General features: G+C 34.7%; 2 protein-coding genes across 5 annotated transcripts; one reads left to right on the top strand and one right to left on the bottom strand.

Annotated features, from left to right (window-relative positions):
* Positions 1-1,784: 1,784 nt before the first annotated feature.
* LOC128669537 (uncharacterized protein) lies at positions 1,785-10,754 on the bottom strand. 3 transcript variants are annotated; one of them, XM_053744439.2, is made up of 7 exons: positions 10,587-10,754; positions 8,886-9,002; positions 8,549-8,685; positions 7,667-7,825; positions 6,887-7,039; positions 4,632-4,797; positions 1,785-3,519 (listed from the first exon to the last, which is right to left on the bottom strand). In XM_053744439.2, exons 2-7 carry the CDS (start codon positions 8,992-8,994, stop codon positions 3,266-3,268), a joined length of 978 nt encoding a protein of 325 aa, XP_053600414.1. In that variant the 5' UTR covers positions 8,995-9,002; positions 10,587-10,754; the 3' UTR covers positions 1,785-3,265. The 3 variants fall into 3 exon arrangements, with proteins under 3 accessions (XP_053600414.1, XP_053600413.1, XP_053600415.1); XM_053744438.2 differs by having other exon boundaries at positions 1,787-3,519; positions 8,886-9,174; positions 10,587-10,751; XM_053744440.1 differs by having other exon boundaries at positions 1,792-3,507; positions 8,886-9,174; positions 10,587-10,741.
* A 5,822-nt stretch (positions 10,755-16,576) lies between these two features.
* On the top strand, positions 16,577-23,501 carry GlnRS (Glutaminyl-tRNA synthetase). Of its 2 annotated transcripts, XM_053743993.1 has the most exons (13): positions 16,577-16,810; positions 16,889-17,287; positions 17,517-17,631; positions 18,164-18,526; positions 18,613-18,800; positions 18,943-19,169; positions 19,497-19,633; positions 19,912-19,950; positions 20,041-20,083; positions 20,768-21,005; positions 22,057-22,202; positions 22,616-22,805; positions 23,375-23,501. In XM_053743993.1, the coding sequence occupies exons 1-13, from the start codon at positions 16,694-16,696 to the stop codon at positions 23,420-23,422; spliced, it is 2,250 nt and encodes a 749-aa protein (XP_053599968.1). In that variant the 5' UTR covers positions 16,577-16,693; the 3' UTR covers positions 23,423-23,501. The 2 variants fall into 2 exon arrangements, with proteins under 2 accessions (XP_053599968.1, XP_053599967.1); XM_053743992.2 differs by having other exon boundaries at positions 16,578-16,810; positions 19,912-20,083.
* Positions 23,502-23,740: the final 239 nt, after the last annotated feature.

Below are 23,740 nucleotides of genomic sequence, written 5' to 3'. Positions count from 1 at the left end.
CACCAAATTGCAGGAATGAAACTCGAGTGCAGCTCGTGGGCAGAACACAGGCAATAAAATATTCATCTGTCAAACGTCGACGTGGGACCCCGCGATGAGAACCATCAGCTGCTCTGCTTGTTTCTATTGTGTAATACTGTTATATCACAATGTTTATTATTCACTTCGATTCATTGGCGACGGGAAAACCGCGTAATATAATATTGGTAAAGTATCATTAAGTAACGAGTATAAGAGCTTGTAATAAAACATTTTCTTAAAACTTTTGTATGGACAAAAGATAATAAATAACGAATGGTATCATGTTAGTTAGACTTTTAATAATTTATTTTTGGAAATACCTAACTAGTTGTTCTGTTTCAACTCCGAGAAGTAGAAAAGGTAAGAATAAGGACCTATAACTATAAAAAAACTAACAGAAAAGGTGCAACCCTAGGCAACAATTGTAAATTAATAGTAGGTATCTACCTATTACTTCACTTTTATAATCAATCAATAAAAAAGTACTTAATTACTAATACCAAGTACTATTACTTAAGGCGCTATGTACCTGCACTCTAGCTTTATTTTTCGTTTAAAATTAAATCAAATTAATAAAAATGTTATTGTGGCGCTAATATGCGGGTTTTCCTTCAGAGACACAGAGGGCAAGGAAGTCCGAACCACAGTTAGTTTAGTGTAGGGTGGCTAGTTGATTTTAAGACACTTAAACATTGACAACTGGTAATAATAATCAATACATATAATAAAACTGTAGAAAAAAATCCTGTACACTGAATAAATTTACATAAAAATAAAATTAGGCGATAGAGTCACAGCAACAGAGTAAGAATTTGAAAAAATAATTTGTCTGTTTGTACACTAAGATGTTAAATTTAACTCCAAAACCTTTATTTATCTTGAATGTGGTCATTACTTGGAATGAAATACACAACAACTTTCTTGGCATTATTAATGGTATGGTTTGCCATTTTTACTAACAACAAAATAACTTTCATCCATGCTTGATTCAAGTAGGTCGCCGAAAAAGGAGTCGTTATCTCATATATTTATATTGCATGCAATCTCAAATAAAAAGTGCATGTGGTCGAGCACTCGTGGACAGCCAAATGTGTTATAAATAGATGCGAGCGCGGGCGCAGGCGACCGCGACCCGGTTACGCTGATCTCCAGTAAGGAACAGTGATACACTGATCCTACTTATTCTATTTGCCTAGCAACAGCCTACGGTCGTGTTTTGATTTTCGAACGAAAGAAAACCAGCTTACCGAGTCTACTCGAAGCTTTTTTTAATATGTACTTAGGTATACTTCTAAAGTGAACCTACTTCATCTTTCAAGAGGTAAGCTGAAAAGTGACGCACACATGTGATATCTTTTCAGCCTAATTCAAACTTCTCTTCATAGTCGTATTTCTCATGGCTGAGGGTCGTGGTCATTACTTGGAATGAAATGCACAACAACTTTCTTGGCATTATTAATGGTATGGTTTGCCATTTTTACTAACAACAAAATAACTTTCATCCGTGCTTGATTCAAGTAGGTCGCCGAAAAAGGAGTCGTTATCTGGCTCAGGATCAGTTGTAAAGCCCTAATGCGTTGCGTTTGGACTTTGCCCTACACATACTTATCTAGCCCGCACTCAATGTCCTCAGTGTTCTTAGCAATATACTGACCAGTGACCATAAGCGCTTAGTAACCCTTTCAGGGTGATAAATGGTCATATCCTATGGTACGGCGGAGTTTAGTAAGCAGTGCGGATATGAGTTTAAGCCTTCACTATTATCACTTTATGACATATCTATATCTGATAACGAATAGGTACTTATTAAAGCTCAGGGTGCTTATTACTAACTGTTGAGGGATTGTTGCTGGCGGGGTTATTGGTATCTACCTCCAGAAATAATTCGAGATATGTGGTTGATATGTGGTAGTTAAATACAAATAGCTTTATCCTCATAGTAGTCGTCACCATCCTCGGGAATTACGGCTCTCCAGCCATTCATTCCCAACGCGAAAGATCTTTCCTCTGTGATGTTGGTTGAGTAGGTATAGCATCATGCATTATACCTACATATCAGTAAATATATAGATGATTAGGTGTGATTTAATTTGGATATTATCTTTTCTAGCTGCACCGGTTGGCGTGAAAAGGAGAAATTTAGACCAAATGTCCAAAATATTGCATAAGTACTTCACATATTTTATGTACAGAGTAGGTATTATTGCACATATACTGTTATGTAATTAGAAAAAGTGGAATATAATTTGTTTACTTAGACTAATTTTATTTCAAGATTGACATTCGTATTGTAGATAAAATATATTATACTCAACGAATTAGTAAAGTAGTGTTTCAGTCAATAATTCTTGTTTATTCATTATTTCGTTTATTAATGTGCATAAAAAACACAGCCATGAATGCACAACACAAGCGCTGATTCACAAAAATACAAAAGCTCACATCTCATTTAATTGTAATACTAAATTTGACATACAAACAGTCATATTATACTACACCTATAGTTGTACTGTTTTCATTGTTTTCGTGTCAAAGACTATATATAATATTACATAGGTACCTACTAGGTACATATTGTAATTTAGCTATTTTTGCTTTGAGTACCTATAAATGGATCAATTATACATTTGGCTGGTCGTTTAGTGGATTGTGACGCACGTCACATAATCGGATTAAGGGTGAGTTGCACCGTTAAATTTGACATTGATTTTCATGTGCGCAGCATTGCCACGTTATATTCCAGCGGGGCTACATTGTATGGCAATGCTGATTCCCTGGGCGAGATATATACCAGCCCTCATTCATCATTATCATTGGCCATTTTAGAATACAATGTACCACCATATTAAGCCTACTTCGTCTTATTATAATCTTACCTCTTATTAATACCTTTAATATACACTTAAAATATTTCATATCCATACATACATAGGTTTCGACTTTTTTATATTTACATTATGCCTTTTATTGGTTAAATAATTATGACATTTAAAAAACCAAAACAGGCTTAGGGTGAGTTGCACCGAATTTGATGTTGATTCACCGTACCAATCATGTATCGAAAGGCTTGCTCAGGTATCCGTACTTCTTTTTTACTTTCGCTACCTGAAAAACTCGTTGAATATCCTGAATTAGTACATAAGTCGGTAATCAATGTTACAATTTTAGAAGGACCCGGAAGCTGTTGACTACTTTTGCGATTCCAGGCTTTAGTTTATAGGCGGGTGATTCAACACTGGACTGTTCAATAGGTGCTAGGGTTGTTTCCCTTCATAGCGACACTCATCCTCCTCACTGGAGTCGGCAAGGGCCTGCAAGGGGGCGGGTGGCGCGTTCTGGCGGGGCGGGGAGGGAGACGGGAGTCTGTGCTGGCACGGGCTCGGAACTCGTCGGGACACTCCGACTTGCCGGAGGAGGATGTGGAGTCACTGCGAGCCATGCCCATCTGATCTTCCTCCTCCTTTAGTTCTACCTCTGTCCAGCAACCTAGAAATAAAACTTTTCAATATTATTAGAATACACCTAAGTATCACCTTGAACATATTGTTTATTTCATAGAAGGAAAAATGTCTCATGAGATTTTTTTCTGCTTTACTACACCCACCACTTACGTATTTTTAGATTTCTTATTTTGAACAAGCAATTAATAACAACTGTCAACTAAACTAACCAGCTTTTATTGTTGTCAGAGAGATCGTATTGCATTCAATGTGTGACAAAAAAATCATGTCCGTACAGTAAACCGAGTTGAGGAGTTCCCATGTCTGGAGCTTGGACCTGGGTGCACCATCCGGTCATGCTTATCATAATATTAATGCATTGTCATTCCAATTAAAATTTCTGCTAAACATTTAGTTGCAAGATTCTACCATAGATTTCCAGAAAAGACATAGGGATATATATATTGCGTGTTATATAAAAGCTTAATATAATAATAAAAATTTCATTAGTTCGGTGTCTATGTAAATATACGTATATATAATATAATCAATTGTACCGAGAGATGACTCGCACATGTGTCTAACCTTGAAAACAAACAATAAAGTGGGAATCAGTGATCTGCCCACGCTTGCGGGGCGCCGGCAGGCGGGCGGGCGTACTCCGTGGGCGGAGGGCTTGCATACGTTTCTTATTTACAAATAACGACCTTTTCCGGCTTTTCATGGATACAGAACGTGTCGTAAATAGCGAGACACGAAACTTACTGGACCGTTATAGTATATTGATATTCCTATGTATATAGTATCCCTACTATTATTATTATTATTAAAATATGTTTTAATAAGAGCAAGACCTTTACTCTTTATCAGAGAAAAGATTTATAGTTTTGTTTATTTGTTCTAAACTCAAAAACTACTACTTTTAAAGACAGTTTTACCCGATAGTTATAATGTAGATATAGGTACCATTTAGATGTATCTCTTTAGATGACATATTTCCAATGCCCGTTGAAGGTAGAAACAGTCTCCGAGGCTTTATCAGAGGCGAGAACACGTTGTGCGGCCAAGTGCGGCGGGCTGACTTACCAATTGGTGCGAAGGGTGTAGAGACAGCCTCTAAGAGAGTAACGGAGGTTGCACGGGTGAGAGGGCGGTCAACTCACAACTTACCAAATGGTGCGGAGGGTGTGGAGACAGTCTCCGAGGCGGTATCTGAGGCTGCACGGGCGAGAGGGCGGCCAAGTGCGGTGGGGTGGACGTCAGCGTCCGAGCGCCCGCGGTGCCACTTGCTGCTCACGCGCCAGAATCGGCGCGCATCCCGGAATACCCCCCATACCTGCATCAAATATATGAGGTAATTAATTTGAATAGATTACTTTTTTAGTTTTCTTTAATAAATAAAAGAACATTTTATCTTGTAAAAATGACATTATATTAATAAATGTATTGAAGTATTGTAAGGTTTGGTAATAAGATATATTGATATATAACTACAGATTTTAAAGAAAATAGCTACATAGTGGAATAAAATTCTCAGTAAATAAAATTGTCTCTTATGTAATTTTTTATATATTAGGTACGCATATTTTCAAGTATTTCCTCTTACTGGTTACATTTCACTTTCGTAACTTTGTTTTCCTCTTTCTAGGAAGTACTTTTACGGTTAATGAATGCTCGACTTCGTGATCACGATTACGAGTTCATAACTTTCTAAAAATAATTTAGCCAGGAAAATTGTTTTTCGGATACTTGATATCCGTGGTTACAAATAAAAAAAAACAAGTATTTAATATTTTTATGAGTTATTGAGTTCTTTTTAGGTTTATCCAGCGACAGAAGGTCTGTAATCCAATCTCGAAAGTTTAGTTAGACTTGGATCAGCTTTCTCAATGAAAGTTTTCATGCATATGTAAATCGATCACAAATCACAACACAGCACATTGCAATATTATTACTACGTGGACTATCTGATATTACTTTGCATCAACTGTAGAAATTATTTTATGAAAGTTGGTAATCTACTCCGGATTGAATGTGTCACGAACAGTAAGTTTTAATCGAATGTTTATTCCCAAGTTAAATTGCTCTTTGAGGATGTATAATATATGCTATCTACACAAAAAATGTCATATTAGACGTAGTTAAGTGAAAATTCATGAAAAATATGTTTAATTTTTTAGCTATAAATCCATAATTTTGAAATACGTTTACATAACATATGTGTTTGTATGCAACTAGCTTTTTAGCAAATAAGATGATTAAGATATATCATGTCTTTTTGCTTCAATTTTTATGGCGGGTGAACAAAAAGGTATATATCTACTTCGCTCTTGAAACGTGTCGGAAAATTGATTACCATAATTGATGTATTTCTTAATTACAATAATATGACGTCGTGGAAAATTTTCAATAGCGAAGTCACCTTGCTGTCACTCTTCTATAGCTTTCATGCTTGACCGACTTTACAATAACAATGGAGCCACACCTTTTAATTATACTGACAAAATAAATCTCTAATTAAAATCGAATCAAAAGCCCTTGGTACATTTAAATTTTATATGGAATATATTTCTAATGGGACATATTGAATACATATTTTTATTTGATCCTAAAATTGTTTGCTTACACGTCTAGAAAACTGTAAGTAAGTAAGATGAGTAACTAAGATTAATTATTAGCATAACTCATCTTAGAAAACTGTGAATGAAATAAATATTTTCGAACTACAGTTAAGTTACTATTTCAAATATTTAGTATGTCATAGGTATTTGTTACTTATAATAAGTACGAAACGAGATGCAAATTGATTTAGCCCGAGACTAATAGATTTGTAAGTACTTATTGTCTTGAAAGCTGTTGTCTGATTTACATATATTGTAAAGTTTCGATGATGGGAAGTAGGTCAAAGCAAGTAGGTCGAGCTTGTGAGAATTGATAAATTATTACATATTTATACTTAACTAGGTGTACTGTACTTAGAACTGAGTATGCATCTTCAGCTTGTAGCAATCCACCGCTGAAAATAGTCTTCAGTTAAGGGTATTAGTCATCCAGTCATATCACACCTTGAGAAATTTTTCTTTAATCATCGGCTCATCGCACCATTTTACAATGGAGCTGTGGAAATTCTTCACCACCCAGGAAGAGAGGCCGGGGTAGTGCCTAACACCTTCCGGATTAAACCCTACACCGGATGTTCTTCCTCTGTTTTCTCTGCTGTTAAGCATAGTTCATTTATTACATTCCCAATCCACACTACTCGTACCTGGGCGGAGTCTGCAATCAAGGATACGTGTACTCAGGTTCTCCATTCTTCTACAGATTTATTGTGTCAAAAGAAGAATATGAAATTGTGAAAACAAGGCTCCTTCACAAGATCATAAGAGATGTCATATTTACTGTGCAAGTACTTAGTGTCTCTGAACCTGATCAATGCTCTCTCGGACAGAAATCTCATGGAAGCAAACGCAGCCGATCTCCTTGCTGCGGCGCTGGCCTTCCTCGGTGGAGACCATGCGGTCCCCGGCTTGGTCTGCTTTGTTCCCCACCAGCACTACTGGTGTTTCCGGGAGACCTTCCTGTAATCAAAGTAGTTCCACTAATAAGACATTAAGACAATTCCACCTAGATGGTGGGGAAGTAACGGCCTTGTAATGACGTTAGTCATATCATCATCGACGTTTAGATGCCTTTCGATCGGGTTACTACTCGGTTTACTTTAGCGGACATAGTTACCTATTAGCTACCTACTCGTACCGCGGTAATTATAATAATCTTCTGTTTACAAATCAATTAAAAAAAAAAAGATCAAGTTGAAATTATTTCCTGCCTATGGATTAATAAGTTATTACAAGTTAATCTAGAAACTCAGTTTAAGTTTGTGTATATACGGAGGTTTCTATCTACGTAAACTTATAAAGGTGTAATCTAAGTAAACGAAATAAGTACGTAGCACGTCTTGCGCACTTAATTGTTTTATTTATTGCGTTCAGTCAATCTTACTCCGTGCTTATAGATTTCCTCTGCAAATAAAAGTGACATTTCTTACCAGAGCTAAATGTCTACTAAGGATTCCAAAAAATAAATGTTGTTTAGCAGAATAATAAGCATCTATCAAGACTGACCTAAAAGCTAAGATTTTTCCATCAATCACTTTTAATGTCACAATCAGATAGTGTCATAAGTAAGTAGATATAAAAACCGACCTTCATAGAAGAAGCCAGCCTTCGTTTCCTCTTGTTGTAGTTGATGAGAAACTTGAGCCGGTGACACTCGTCGAATGAACATTTGTCCGTCACGGAGTACATGAGAATGAAAGCCTCCGCCCAACGAATGTTGTTCTCCAAGTTCGCATATTCACTTTCCTGCGAGAAGACGAAAAAACACAGAGTTTTGTATATTGTACAGTACGATAATTTAAAATAGTGCTTATTTATATTGTAAGATGTTTTTATGTAGGAAAGAAATCCATAATGGTGGTGGCTGGTGATGAGCACCAGCCGCTCACAAATCACTGGGCAGGCAGGCGTTCCCAAAAATTCGGATTTCTAAGGACTTCATCATAGATAGGTAGATACATAAAAAAAAAGACCCAAGAAAAAATTTTCAAAATAATAGCTTTGATTTAGATTTCAATTGAAAGAAGGCTGTACAGTCAACAGCTCGTCAACCTACCCAAAATTATTGTAAACTCGCCCCTATTACCGCGTCATAAATGTTCATGCAGGGTAGGGTAACTTGATGTGTTGTTGACTGTACATATTTTATAAATTAATGTTATTGTAGTTAATATTTTTATGTCACAAATGTTGCCCGGGGCTTCGCCTCCTGAGAATTTTGATATAAAATATGGCTTCTAGCAATGCCTTGTCTTGGATAATGTACTTTAACCTTTACCCTAAGCGTGAAAGAATTTTTGAAATCGGTTCGGTAGTTTCGGATATTACCTGCCTCAAACATACAAAATCACAAACGCTTACCTCTTTATAATAATAGTATAGATATAGTTATCTAGAATCAAGTAAAGATTTAATATTATTATGATTATAACTTATAAAACAATAAGCTGACGATTCTAGTATACTCACATGTGATTCGCCCGCTGAGTCCAATATTTCAAAATAAACCATCTCGTTGTCAATTACAGTCTGGAACGCGTATATTTTTTCTAAATTGGGGTCATAGTCCCCGATAAAACGTCGAGTGATAAATCTTACCACCATTGCTAGAACATAAAACATTTGTTACTTTAATATTATTATGTCAAATTTATATTTCAAAATTATAAATTGAATACAATATATGGTATGTAATGGAATTCTAAAAAAAGGTGTAACGTGCAAATACTTATTTTGAATTGCTTATTATATTTATTTAAGCATAATAACCTTTTCGAAAATAAGTACCATACATAAGTAAGCATACCTGACTTGCCAACCCCTGCCTGGCCCAGCACCATCACTTTGAAAGGTTTTGGCTTAGGGTAGAGAACCAGCTTGGCCAGAGAAGACCTGGGTGACGTAGTTGAGCTCATGGCCACTACTGTTGATAAAGTTCTGTGACTGTTACCATTGGTCAATACGTACTACTCCGTTTTTCTTTGTGTGTATAGTATCTAATCTATTCACATTGGTATTTTATTTTCATACCCGACACGGGATTGATAAATCTATTATAAGCATTTCTATGAAAATTTAGAAGTAGGTATACTTAGCTGGAAATAAAATCATTAAGTTAAAAGGCAATAAGCAAAGCTAATTAGACAATCAAATTATTGTGTAATTACTGTCGTTTTATAATTCCATCTGAATTATTTTAAATTTTATTTCCCAATTTTCCGATCGGAATTCAAACCTCTATATTCTTGTAACTCTTCAGGTAACGACAATAATTAAAAAGCATCGCATCAATAAATTAATTGGTCTTTTAAATTGGAAAACTCAACCGGTCGTTGAAAGTATATAGGCTATCTTCGGCTCTTCAGATCAAATCAATCTACAGTCATGATTACTGAATTAGACTGCTGAACATTACGCCACGAAAATATTTGTATATGCTATAAATACGTGGCCCGTATTATGTGTATGTTTTTTCAAATATTATATATTTACATAAACAACAAAAATGTTATGAGCAGTCGGATTTGAAAAGAATTATAACTAACAACGCGTATAGAGATTCACTACTTTAAGCTTAGATTTATTATAGAGATAGATAGGTTGATTGATTTAAAAATATATAATCGTAGCAGATGAAGTACTCACGTAAGTACTTACATACCTCTGTATGTAAAACGACTTCCATGAGAAATTCGGGGTTAAATCCTAAGTAATTCTACATCTTAGGTATCTACGTGCCAGCAGATTTTATCAATTCGTTTAGCCATTTTCGATGAATCCAAATCTAGATAGTTAATTACCTAAGAGTATATAACACAAACTTTCTGATGTCTTGTATTCATGTAATAAATGAGACAACAAATTCTAATCGTAATTTTCAAGCGTTCAAATCTGAATGTTAAATAAGTGTTTTTATTTTATAAAAAATAGTTTTTTTGGTGAACTTGGGGAATGATAAACTAAGTACGATTCCGCAATCAGGGAGTTGAATATGGAAGCCTAAGTTAAGCGGGTATTGTGACCGCCGTGCGTGACAAACCAAAGCATGTAATTTGATCTAAGCATATAAGTATAATATCACTTGAACATACACTTATAACGGGACTTGAATACTTGTACCTAACTCTACTGTTATAGTTAAATCAATATCGTTAAGTAATTTTAACTCTAGAAACCTGAAATAGATTAATTGGAAGCGAAAGTAGTATTACTTACGTAGTGCCTACCAAATATGGCTTGGTTAAGGAATTACCTATATCTAAATAAATATTAATTAGTAAACATTAAAATTAATATCCGAATAAATGTTAGTCTGATATTGATTTATTTTGCATTATGTATATCTGTTTAACCATGATTAATATTTAAATGTTTACGTTTTTTATTGCCTAATAAATAAATAAGGTAGGTATTTTAAAAGTTCAAGTTGCATTGCTTTGTTGTTAACTTATTTCAATTTGAAAGCGAGGTCCGACGAGTTTCTAATCAGTAGCTTAATGTTACTTACGAGGTTTCTAAAAATGTATAGTGTAACTGACTTCACTTTCTGTATCACGAAAATATTTTTCATCGACATCAAAAGGGATATCAGTAAGAGAGCGATATACTTCCGCGACCGCCCCGAGGCACTCGCTGACTGTAACTGGGATACTTCTACTTGTAGAATGTACTGCAGAATATCCCACTGCGCAACAATAGGGCGCTCTGCATCTTGATTGGAGTTACCTGTCAGCCTGTCACTATAATATGTTCTCGCCTTGTTTTCCACGAAGTTTTGTTGACGTTCAATTTTATTATTTCCGATTGATTGCATCTGAGGTAAACAGGTAGAATACTTCAATAAGTATGTGCCAAGTACCTAAGTACTTCAGCTTAGTCACTAACTTTGCAAGATCTACAAGCAAATTTGCTGTCAAAATTAAATTTGGTCAAACTCAAAAAGCAAAAAAGTTTTGTTTGATCGTAGAACAGAATCGTAAAATAATAATACAATCAATAGTTTATTATTACCTACTCATATCACAATACAAACTGCTAGTAATGAATAACTTGAAAATGTAAAAGGGCTAACCAGCTACTCTCTTGTCTACACTACTACACAAGGAGTCAAGGTCAAACTTTTGGAGTCTACGATTTTGTAGCTATTCTACGACGTGCTACGATTTCCGATGCCACAAGCTCTACGACCATACCTAGGTTTTGCTAAACCTCGACACATAACACGGGAAATTGATATACTTACCTTTTAAATTCTTTTGCGTATTTCTTTTATTTTTATCCTGTAACTTAAAAAGAAATACTATACTTATAATAGAATTTATAAATAAGAAATATAATAAATAAATTACAATATGTACAATTGAGGCATTACCATAAATTTGCCGTGTTATGTCTCGAGGTTTAGACAAACTAGTAATGGTCGTGAGAGTGTAGTATCGGAAAATTAACTTACGTCAACTGATTTTATAAGCTCAAGGTAAAACATAAAATAATACAGGATGGGCACCGATAAGGTATCACCACCATATAAAGTTATGATTATGAGGTGGAGTTGATAACCACAATGCCAAAGTGGTGCCAGGTGCTGGCAATCTCATGATATGAGGGTTATGACCAGAGAATCCCAATAAAAAATAATTTTAACTCATTAGGAAGGTACCTAAAAGTTCACAAATTTGGGCGCAGGCCGAGATTTTTGTTGCCCGATTTGCGCCTCTTTAAAGATTATCTGTGTTTCTCTATTATTGATGCATGAGAAAAACTTCTATTAACTTTTGTTTACGACTTTGAATTTCTTTTCTTTGCGTCCTTTTTAATAAACGTCACTTCTTCCGATGAGGTCTTTATTTTTACGGTAATATAGAGAAGCATAATATAATATATCTAACCTTCCCCCGTGCTTTGAGCTAAATATTTTTAGGTTTCGTTATAGGAACTATGTGTAGGTGTAATTTTTAAATAACTATTATCCCGTATAGTAAGTACCTCTTACAACGAAACTGAATTCGTATGTGTTCCTTTCAATTTCATTTAATTGATTTTCATATCTAACTCTATTTTTTAGTAAAAATTGAAACGTAGAAAGTGAAACGTAAAATTAAAAGTGAAACGTAGTTATTTACTAACTAGGTTTACTTATAGTACCTAGGTAGGTATATTGTTATTATTGTTAGACAAGGTTCGAAATTCGAGGTACCTATGTAATGTATAGTTCTTAGGTAAATATTATGTATTTTAGACGTCCGAATGCAACGAGGCGAGGGCGGTTGTCGGCGAGATTTGATGTACTGTCTGTGGCCCGCTTTTTCGGATTTAATTTCGGATAAGAAGCAAAAATAAACATGATATCGGAATACTTTTGCACAAAGAGTTTTTTATTATTTTTTTTATTAATACATAACTATAATGGGTCTTGGATGTTTATCTATATATGTATTTGTTATAAAATATAGTATCGTTGAGTTAGTATCCCATAACACAAGTCTCGAACTTACTTTGGGGCTAGCTCAATATGTGTGGTTTGTCCTCATTTATTTATTTATTTTATTTATGATAAAACAGTAGGAAAATAATGCATTGAATAAATTTACATAAAAACACAATCAGGCGATAGAGGCATAGTAAATGAGTAAGAATTTGAAAAAAAAAATCTGTCTGTTTGTCTTGTACAAGCTAATCTTCCGAACTACTAGTCGAATTTAAATTAAACTTTTTTTTGTTATATAACTATTAAGCCTGGGTAACATATAAGGTATAAATGATTTTGAAAACTGGAACACCTGATGGAGAACAATGATATACAGAAACTATAGTAATGGCTATGAGCATTTCCTGTTCGACGTATAAAAATCGAAAATCTGGAACACCTGAAGAAGAGCCAGAATGGTCCAGCTAAACTATAGTAAATATAGTCTTTCAGTCTGATGGGCACCTTCTATATATATGTATAGGTACTTACTCGTGTCGTTACGCTGTGTCTGTAAGTACAATTAAATTTCTCTAAAAATTTTAACTCCTTATCAAAAATTGTTCGGCCATCCGAACGATGTCGCGGGCTTCATCAGCTTGTTAAAAATATGATAATAACTAGTAAGCTACTTATTTTAACTATATTAAGTTTTTTTAAGTCCCAACGAAATAATCCCACTTTTTACTCATTAGGCTTCAAAATCCCGCTTTGTCCAAAAAAATCTTAATGCTTAAACAATCTTAATACCTACTTTTAATTTATAATTTGAGGAAAATTAAATACTACGAAGCTTTTCGAAAAAAATTTTTTTACAAAATTAATGAAATTAAGAGAATAAATAATTAATACTTATATATATTGAAAATAATTGTTATCTGGTCTAACTTAACTCATATGGAGCATGGAGTTTTATTTTTGCAATACCTCATGGATTTAATAAGTACTTTGTACCGGAATAAATTCAAGTCCTAGTAATGCTGTTTCTCTACTTAAAACTAATGTCACTGCATGTAGATCTAAATTTAATTTAATTTTCATCATTAAAACTTTTAAACAGCTAAATCTTAAAAATTCTGAAGATCATTGGGGTATGTCTGTTAGTTTGATTCAAAATATAATCAATGTCATAGCTGTAGACTTAGCTTTTATATTTAATCAATGTGTTGACCAAGGTACTTTCCCAGATTTAATGAAATGTATATTTAATCAATGTGTTGACCAAGGTACTTTCCCAGATTTAATGAAATTTATATTTAATCAATGTGTTGACCAAGGTACTTTCCCAGATTTAAGTAAATTAATTCCATTATTCAAAAAAGGGGAAAAATCTGAGCCTGGCAATTATAGACCAATTTCAATATTACCCGCATTAAGCAAGGTATTTGAAAAGATAATACTCAATCAAATGCTACATCATTTTAAGACCCATAATCTTTTCCACGGCCATCAATATGGCTTCACTGCCGGAAAAAGTATAACTGACGCGGGAGTGGCTCTTGTCAGTCATATTTACAACGCGTGGGAGAACTCACAGGATGCCATCGGAGTATTTTGTGATCTTTCTAAAGCATTTGATTGTGTAGATCATGAAACACTTTTGCGAAAGCTTAGTCAGTACGGTTTTCATTCTAAATCAATTGAGCTAATAGCTTCTTACTTAAAAGGTTACAAACTGTTGATATTAATAACGTTAAATCAAATGGTTGTAATGTAAAAATTGGCGTATCACAAGGCTCAATTCTAGGACCCTTTCTTTTCTTAGTTTACGTCAATGATCTGCCATACATGGTAGAAAAGCGGGCTGACATCGTGCTGTTTGCTGACGACACGTCATTAATTTTTAAAGTAGAACGCCATAGCGAAGATGTTGATGATGTAAATCGTATTTTGTCTACCATTTCGAATTGGTTTTCTGCTAATAACATATTGCTGAATGCAAACAAAACACAATGTATTAAATTTTCACTTCCCAATGTTAGGCAGGCTCACGTCGACGTGACTCTGAATGGAGAAAAAACTTAAATTTTGTACTAAACACCAAATTCTTAGGAATTACCCTTGATTCCAAATTGAAATGGGACGCTCATATTAATGGCCTATCTAAAAAGCTTAGTTCCGCGGCATTTGCAGTTTGGAGAATCAGACAACTGACGGACGTGGCGACTGCTAGATTAGTTTACTTTAGTTATTTTCATAGCTAATGTCCTATGGGATATTACTTTGGGGGAGTGCTAGCACTATTAACACTATTTTCATTTTACAAAAAAGAGCAATCCGTGCTATATATGGTTTGAGGAGAAGGGATTCCCTTAGAGATTTTTTAAAGATATTAATATTTTAACTTTACCCTCTCAATACATATTTGACAACATTATGCATGTCCGGAAAAATTTAAACTTATTTAAAAAAGTTGGTGATTACACTGATAGAGCCTTACGTAATAAAGATAAATTGTTTGTCCCCGGGCATCGGTTGGCCAAAGTTAGAACGTCTTTTGTTGGGAACTGTATCCGTTTTTATAACAAATTGCCTAAATGGATTCTTGATTTATGACATTATTACGTACGTTTTGTACATTTATCTTTATATATATATATATATATATATATATATATATATATATATATATATATATATATATATATATATATATATATTTGACGACCTCGGTGGCGCAGTGGTAAGGTTCTTGCCACTGAACCGAGAGGTCCTGGGTTCGATCCCCGGTCGGGTCATGATGGAAAATGATCTTTTTCTGATTGGCCCGAGTCTTGGATGTTTATCTATATATGTATTTGTTATAAAATATAGTATCGTTGAGTTAGTATCCCATAACACAAGTCTCGAACTTACTTTGGGGCTAGCTCAATCTGTGTGATTTGTCCTGATATATTTATTTATTTATTTATTTATTATATATATATATATATATATATATATATATATACACAACAATTTTCAATAATTTTTTTTAAATACAACTTTTATTTTATTTATTTATTCAAATTTTGACATTTTTAATAATGACGTAAATTCGGCCTCCTAATTTTTAATATATGTATAAGATTTGTAATTGACCTATATTTGTTAATTGACGTCTTTGGAGAAAAGGCTGCGGTGAAGTTTGTTGCGCCGCTTTTTCTTCACCTGCGCTTTGGAAGCCGGCAGTAGACTTAGTAATTTTTTGACGTCAATAAGTGATGTATATCATCCTAAATTGAATAAAGAATTTTGAATTTTTTGAATTTCGCAGTACCTACTAATTCCATTGAATACAGCTGCTCTGTTTGTTACACCCTGCTTATTTTTTTAAACTTGATAAAAAATGTGACGATGTCGCACGTAATCGATGTCGCTAAGTAATCTTTAGTTTTACCTATCATAAGGTCTGCTTCGGCGGTGCTGAGAGATTAAAAAATTAAGCTGTGTTTTTCTTTGTCATTTTTGATTAAACGTCAATGGGTGACAGTGATATTTTCACATTTGAATTCAGTTTTTAAATGTTGCCAGTTATCTGAATTTCCAAAAATTTCCAGATTTGCTTTTTAGAACAAAAATCAAAGTGAATGTTTTTTTAACAATAAATTGTGCAAAAGCTCAAACCAATTAAAATCAATTACTGTTTTTGTTCATACAAATTGTCAGTATTTTTCAGTCTGTAACTTTATATAACAACTGCTTCTATGAAAACATAAAACACGTCATTGCGGTTCTCCCTATTTATACACGATGCGTACACGAAATAGGAAAAACATGGACGTGAGACATGTGGTGTGTGGTTTGGACGTTAGTTCACCGAGCGAACGAAGCGAGCGAGGTCTATAATTCTACTTGGGTTGTTGTTTGTAACGCGATAACTTTCGAATGACGTAGGTCCGATTTTGATGAAATTTAAAAGGTATGTAGGATCTAATAGAATTTTTAAGTTCGTGAGGGATCAAATCGGTTCAGTAGTGGTAGGCCTTCAGGTTGTTTACTCCGTGATACCTCCCAATTTATGAAAATCGGATATGGCAACACTACATTTATACTGCTTGCCTTGCACGTCTACGGGACGTCTTCTATTTTGGTTGATATTGGTTGGTCATATTTAATTTCGAGTCCTATTTCTTTATTCCATTATAGTACTGACACAGGAAAACAGTATGTCTCCAGAAGAAACTCTGGAAAGGTTTAAACTGTTAGGTTTAAGTGAACAAAAAGCGAAAGAAACACTGAAAAACAATAATGTAACGAAATATTTACTAGCCGCATTAGACGAGGTTAGTCATAATTGTATATTTGTATTAGCTGAATATGTATTATATTCACAAGGATCACGAAACGATTATACATTTTAGGTAGATGTGCAGAACTTACCAGCCGGTGCAGGTATGCTAGTGTATCACTTGGCCACGAAAATTAAACCTCAAATTTTAAACCATCTGCCATATGTGTGTAAAAATATAGCAAATGGAAAGTTGGACTCGACTCTTAGAGTTGACGCAGCTTTGGAATACTTGTTGAGTAATGTGAATGAAGTAAATGTGAATGCCGAGGCTTTCGAGGCGGCATGTGGTGTTGGCGTGGTGGTCACGCCAGAACAAGTGGAGCAGGCTGTGGAGAAGCATATGGCCCAATACAAGCAGCAGTTACTAGAGAAGAGGTACCGGTTTAACTCTGGGATCGTGATGCAGGCTGTGAGAGCAGACTTACCATGGGCAGATGGAAAAGCCATTAAAAATGAAGTTGATGTACAGGTAAAAATGTGACATGCTTATTATTCCCTTGCTCCCATGCGGCCTCATCAGTTGTCTTTTTCATCTCCACATTCTATGGGTGAAATATTGAACATTTGCCTGCTGGTCTACCCACATTGATGTCCCTTAATTGAGTTAATCAATAATCTTAACCATAACACCATCACCTTGTTTCATTCACATAATTTCATCCAGCAGGGAAATCATTATGACATGTATGTATTTTCAGATATTGGATCTACTAGGCCCTAAAACAGAAGCAGACTTAACACCCCCTCCAAAAGCTGAGAAAAAACAGAAAGGTGGTGATTTTGCTAAAAAAGCCAGGAAAGATGATAATAAAGGTACATTATTGTTATTATGATATTTTATATTCATTACTGGTGACTTTGCTCGCCTTTGTACAGTGTAATATGTTGTTTTTTATGTATAAACCTTTGTTAATAAATTGTCTAAACAACAGCAAACACTGCATAAAAATCCATTGCATGCAACAGGTCACTGAACTGACATTTTGCATTTCTGAAGTTCTTTGCTCCAAACCCTTTAATAGAAGATTGCTTAGAAACAGACAGATGCCGGAGGCGATTTGTTTTATAGTATATAGTAATAAAATGTTCATTTATAAAATAAGCATTTATGAAACATTAGAATAAAATAATCGAAATATTAATGTTAAAGAAAAATTTTTTTCATAGTAAAAAGGGTATAAAAATTCGCACCTTTATCCTTGCTTTATCTTTAAATTACAAATAGAAAACTTGTAAACTTTATATATTCACATGTAAAAATGTTGAAGTCTTAGTCCACAATATTGTGTGAAGTGGCTACATTGCCATATTTTGATTTTAACCTTATTTCCTTATAATTTTTCAGCCATTTCATCTGAGAAGGTTAACACATCAGACATTGGTGGTGCATCATCTATTTCTGAACTGATGAAGAAACTTCCATTCCATGCTCCTGGAGAAAACTATAAGACAGATGGTTATGTAGTAACTTCTGATACAAAGAGATTATTAGAAGAACATTTGAAGATAACTGGGGGTAAAGTTCGCACGAGGTTCCCGCCGGAGCCTAATGGTATTCTCCATATTGGCCATGCCAAAGCAATTAATATAAATTTTGGTTATGCCGCAGCTCATGACGGACTGTGTTTCTTGAGGTATGATGATACCAATCCAGAAAAAGAAGAAGAGAAATTCTTTGTCGCTATCAAAGATATGGTTGAATGGTTAGGTGAGTTATTTAGGAAATTAAACTTAAATAAAATAATTTTTATATCATTAAAAAATATTTATTATTTATTTATTACCATATTTCAGGATACAAGCCATACAAAATAACCCATTCATCTGATTATTTTGACCAACTATATGAATGGGCTGTGCAACTCATTATGAAGGATAAGGCTTATGTATGTCATCAGAAGTCCGAGGAGATTAAAGGATTTAATCCTCCACCCTCACCTTGGAGAAACAGGCCCATTGAAGAGAGCCTACAATTATTTGAGGTAAATTGCTCATAAATTAAATGTTGTATTTTTTATTACTGGTTCATTTTCTTTGGGAAAAAAGCAGCTGGTTGGTTGGAAAAGATGGTAAAGAAGATTAGGTACGAATAAATATCCTAATTAATTAGATTTATCTCTTCAGGATATGAAAAACGGTAAAATTGACGAAGGTGATGCAACTCTTCGAATGAAGATAACGTTGGAGGAGGGTAAACAGGACCCAGTGGCGTATCGGATCAAGTTCAAGCCTCACCACCGCACGGGAAGCAAGTGGTGCATCTACCCTACCTATGACTACACACATTGCTTGTGTGACAGCATTGAACACATCACTCACTCATTATGTACAAAGGAGTTTCAATCTAGAAGGTAAGGAATAGTATGAAGTATTGAAAATAGACAAGGTTTTTGTTGCCATTTTTTTTGTTTTGTTAGTTAAGGCCATTTAATAGTTACTTATAAATGAAAATATTATGGCTCGGAATAGTTTGTTTCGTTCTTTTAAAAACAAATATTAAAATGAGACAAAAGGACAAAAAGAAACTATTCTGTGCCCAATCTAAGAATATCATTTTTATTAATAAGATAGTAATTGAATAAGGATACATATCTATGCAATTCTGGATTTCTGGAAGGCCATATTAAAGATTATGGGAAATGTGGAACTTAGTAATGCTTCTTACACCTTTTTGACAGATCCTCATATTACTGGCTGTGCAATGCTCTGGGTATCTACTGCCCAGTACAGTGGGAGTATGGTCGTCTCAATGTGAACTACACTGTAGTTTCCAAGAGAAAGATTGCCAAGTTGATCGATGAGAACATTGTCAAAGGTAAATAATAAATTTAGTATATGATATAATAGATGGATTAGCAAATGATGCTTGACTGTTAAATAACATTAAGTCCACTTAACATTAAGGATGCTTTTAGGAGACTTGACTAAAATCTGACACCTAGTAATAACACACTCGAAAATAAAGAAAGAATGTACTTTTACAATTGTAAATAAAGTGAAACCTGACATGAATAAGATTATAGATTTTACATGCGTAAGAGGTGTTAACAAACAAACAAACTCGGCAAATAAAGAATAAAACGAATCGTACAGACTGGGACGACCCCCGGCTATACACACTGCCGGCGCTGCGACGGCGCGGGGTGGCGGCGCGCGCCGTGAGCTCGTTCTGCGCCGCGCTCGGCGTCACGGGCGCGCTGGGCGCCGTCGACCCCGCGCTGCTCGACGCCGCCGTCAGGGACGTGCTCAACCTCACCGCTCCCAGGTCTGTATATGCTCGACCATACTATACTCGACTGTGTGCTTTTTATCAACACTTTACCACAATCGTAACATATAATAACGGCGATGAATTTTCAATGAATCTGAATAGGTTGATATGCTGTCGACTAAACACTATTACACCGACGGCGGCCTATAACTATGATATAATCGAAACGTAATCAAAAGAGATTAGATATAAACCTTCAGCCCATCTATGTGGCCAAACGGCCAAGCCAATGCTTTTACAGTGTGTTGTTATAACAGTTTTCGAAGTTTTCTCCAAACCAAAACTTACCAAACTCCACAGAGTTAGAAGATTTGGCCCCTCATGAGATCTGATAACTGTTTAATATGAATTTTGGAGATATCATTACTTAATGAAATACATACAAGTTTCGTAATTATAAATAATAAATAAATATATTAGGACAAATCAGACATATCGAGCTAGCCCCAAAGTAAGTTCGAGACTTGTGTTATGGGATACTAACTCAACGATACTATATTTTATAACAAATACATATATAAATAAACATCCGAGACCCGCGTCAATCAGAAAAAGATCATTTTCTTTCATGACCCGACATGGTTCAGTGGCAAGAACTTTACCACCGAGGTCGTTAAATTATGAGTAATATTCTGTATACATTTTTATTTTGTTTACTTAAATCCTATTGTTTCTCAGGGTTATGGTAGTCCTGGAACCATTGAAACTCACTATCACCAACTTCCCAAGTGAGAAACCGATCGAAGTGACAGTTCCTGATTTTCCCAACGAGCCTGAGAGGGGCTCACATAAAGTAGTCTTTAGCAAAGTATTGTACATAGAGGATAATGATTTTAAAGAACAGCCAGAAAAAGGATACAGAAGGTTGACTCCTAACCAGAGTGTTGGTTTGAGGCACGCGGGATATGTATTGAAGGTAAATATGTCTATCAACTTGTGTGGCGCTTGATTTATTTCTAGTTGGCTATTATTGGTTTTAATCTGGTATTGATGTTTTTTTTGGTTTACTTAGAGCCTGACGTGAAATAATTTATTTTCTTTCTTGATATTGTAATGTTTGATGGTTTGATTGTTTACTATTAGCATTTCCGTTTCATAATTTCAATCAAAAAATATTTTGAGCAAGTGTGTGTGGTATTTATTACAGCAATTCGCTTAGGATATTGTGCTAGCGGCTTATCTACTTAAAACCTTCTCATATTTATATGTATAAAAAATTTTGTGACAAAAAAAAATGTTGTCAGAAATCTATGAAAAGGACGACAAATGGGGGATATCAGTTTATTTGACTATCCTTCGTATTTGGTTACAAAACTGTTTTGGGCGAGTGGGCACACGCGGGCGCTCCGGTAGCTAACGAACCGGTTACGTTGTCGAAACCACTAATGATCAACGTTTCGGATATATGTGCTAAACGGATTACACCGTAATAATATTAAGTACAATGTGTGTGGTATAAGAGGAAATTGTCATCATTTAAATGATAGTCCTGCAATGCCTTATAGCATCAAGTCTACCAATTATTAGCTTTTTCAGTTATGTAATATAAAGTTTTTAAGTTTATACAAAAACTTCAAATTTTCCAACCTGGTTATTAAGCAATGAACTGTTATATTATTGTATCCTATATTGAGAAGTAGAACTCTCCATATAGAAAACTTTGAAGAGATTGACTTTACTTTGTTGGCATTAGAATTATTGATGAATAACAGATAAGTAATGAGAACTATTATCAATAATTTATGTATTTCACTTGCACCAAAGTAGGAAAAAAGTAATCATTTTTCTCTTTTCCTACTTTGGTGTTTGTTTACTCTTAAAACCCCTGTATCTGTTGAATTGATCGTATTTATTCTATATACATTTGCTGTTGTTTCTACTCTTAGATTTTTAAAATTTTAAATTATTATACCAATTTGAAATGTAAATATATTATATAAAATATAAAAAGGAATAATGTTTTGTAGGTTTTGAAAGTGATAAAAAGCAGCTCTGGCAATGTAACGGAAGTGGAGTGTACTGCAGAACCAGCCGAAACCGCGGAGAAGCCCAAGGCGTTCATCCATTGGGTGTCCGAGCCCGTGACAGTGGAAGTTCGACTTTATGAACCATTGTAAGTTGAGTTATACGACTTGTGTTATACATAATGGACCAGGTGTGTCGGATGGTGTGTAGATTTTAGTAGTTAACCCAATAAACATGAAGCAAAATAGAATGGTTGTGGATAATATAAATAAATATTTATTATTATTAATAGATTTCAATTTATTACAAATGGATATCATTTAATACTACATATGATAATTAAATGTGCAATCTGTTGAAGAAATTTATAGATATTTAGCATTAAGTGGTACAGTCCAGCCCAGCTAAATAGGTATAGAAATGAAAATTTATAAATATAATGGTTACAATTTACAAATCGATTCCTATTTCTTTCTCACATTTGAGCGATTTCCCGGTTTATTCCGCGGTTAGTGAGCGTCGGAGCCAAGGGGCTACTGACAAATCAATTCCTATCAACAGGTTTAAACACAAGAACCCAGAAGACCCCAACGAGGTTCCCAACGGTTTCCTATCGGACTGCCGCACGGACACGCTGCGGGTGCTGCAGGCCCTCGCTGACGGCTCTATTGCCGGCGCTCGTGTGTACGACAAGTTCCAGTTCGAGAGGATCGGCTTCTTCTCCGTCGATCCTGATACCACACCGACCAAAGTAAGATTGCAATTTCAATTCTATATAAGTACAACGCAAATTGCCCTGGAAGTCGAAGTCATCTGTTAAAAACCGGTCTATGTACCTAATTTTCTAATGAAACTACACTAATATTTTTAAAAGTTAAGAAAGCTAAATGTTTGTCTCTCTCTATATTTTAAATAGATTGAGATTACTTTAATTGACTTATGTTGACCAAGACGAAGATGCTATTATCTTCGTTTAATCTATATGAAAGGACTGTTTAAACTGAGGCGAATCAGACGCGCGACGCGGGACGCGATACACCCGCGCTGATTATGTCAGCTAACTTCATAGCATGGACAGTCGCACGAAAACTATCCAATTTCCCTGCGTCCCGCGGGGGATTTGCGTTAGTTTTAACACTACTACTACTTCGGTAACAAGTCGTGAGTTTCTAAAGCAAACAGTAGGCTTTTCCCATTTATTATCATGTAGTATTTTTTCAATTTTCTTAAATTTATTTGATGCACAATTATAGGTCTGTATCAAATCTAAAGGTAGCCACTATGGTTTTTATTACAGATGTTAACTTTGCTTTGTTACAGATGGTTTTCAACAGAACTGTTTCCCTCAAAGAAGACACTGGAAAATGAGCTGTTTGTACCATCATTTTTATTAGATACACCTTATTTATTAATCAGTAATAAAGTTTATTTGAAGTTTATAAATTTTTATATGAAGTATTATTTTCACATATTCTTTTTTAAAAAGCTAACATTATATACGCACGTATAAGAAAAGACGAGTAAATAAAAATATTGTTTGTTATAACCCAGGGCCATGCGGCGTTCACTTATGTAATACGTGATGATGAGACGTGACAGGATAAACTTAATATAATATATAGTGGTAAAGGTCTCTCATATCGCCTTTGCTATATTATATTACTTCCAGCAAATTTTGCAATAAAA

The sequence above is a fragment of the Plodia interpunctella genome, chromosome 4, assembly GCF_027563975.2.
Source record: "Plodia interpunctella isolate USDA-ARS_2022_Savannah chromosome 4, ilPloInte3.2, whole genome shotgun sequence".
Classification (NCBI taxonomy): Eukaryota; Metazoa; Arthropoda; class Insecta; order Lepidoptera; family Pyralidae; genus Plodia; species Plodia interpunctella.
The sequence above is the reverse complement of the archived record's forward strand: the minus strand, read 5'-3'. Positions and strand labels throughout refer to the sequence as shown.

Excerpts from the sequence above, each read along its gene's own strand:
- LOC128669537 (XM_053744439.2), bottom strand. The coding sequence starts at position 8,994 with ATGAGCTCAACTACGTCACCCAGGTCTTCTCTGGCCAAGCTGGTTCTC. Across the intron at positions 7,826-8,548 it reads ACTCAGCGGGCGAATCACAT|GAAAGTGAATATGCGAACTT; the intron begins GTGAGTATACTA and ends GTCTTCTCGCAG. Across the intron at positions 4,798-6,886 it reads TCCGAGAGAGCATTGATCAG|GTATGGGGGGTATTCCGGGA; the intron begins GTTCAGAGACAC and ends TATTTGATGCAG.
- GlnRS (XM_053743992.2), top strand. The coding sequence starts at position 16,694 with ATGTCTCCAGAAGAAACTCTGGAAAGGTTTAAACTGTTAGGTTTAAGT. Across the intron at positions 17,288-17,516 it reads AAAATGAAGTTGATGTACAG|ATATTGGATCTACTAGGCCC; the intron begins GTAAAAATGTGA and ends ATGTATTTTCAG. Across the intron at positions 22,806-23,374 it reads CTGATACCACACCGACCAAA|ATGGTTTTCAACAGAACTGT; the intron begins GTAAGATTGCAA and ends GCTTTGTTACAG.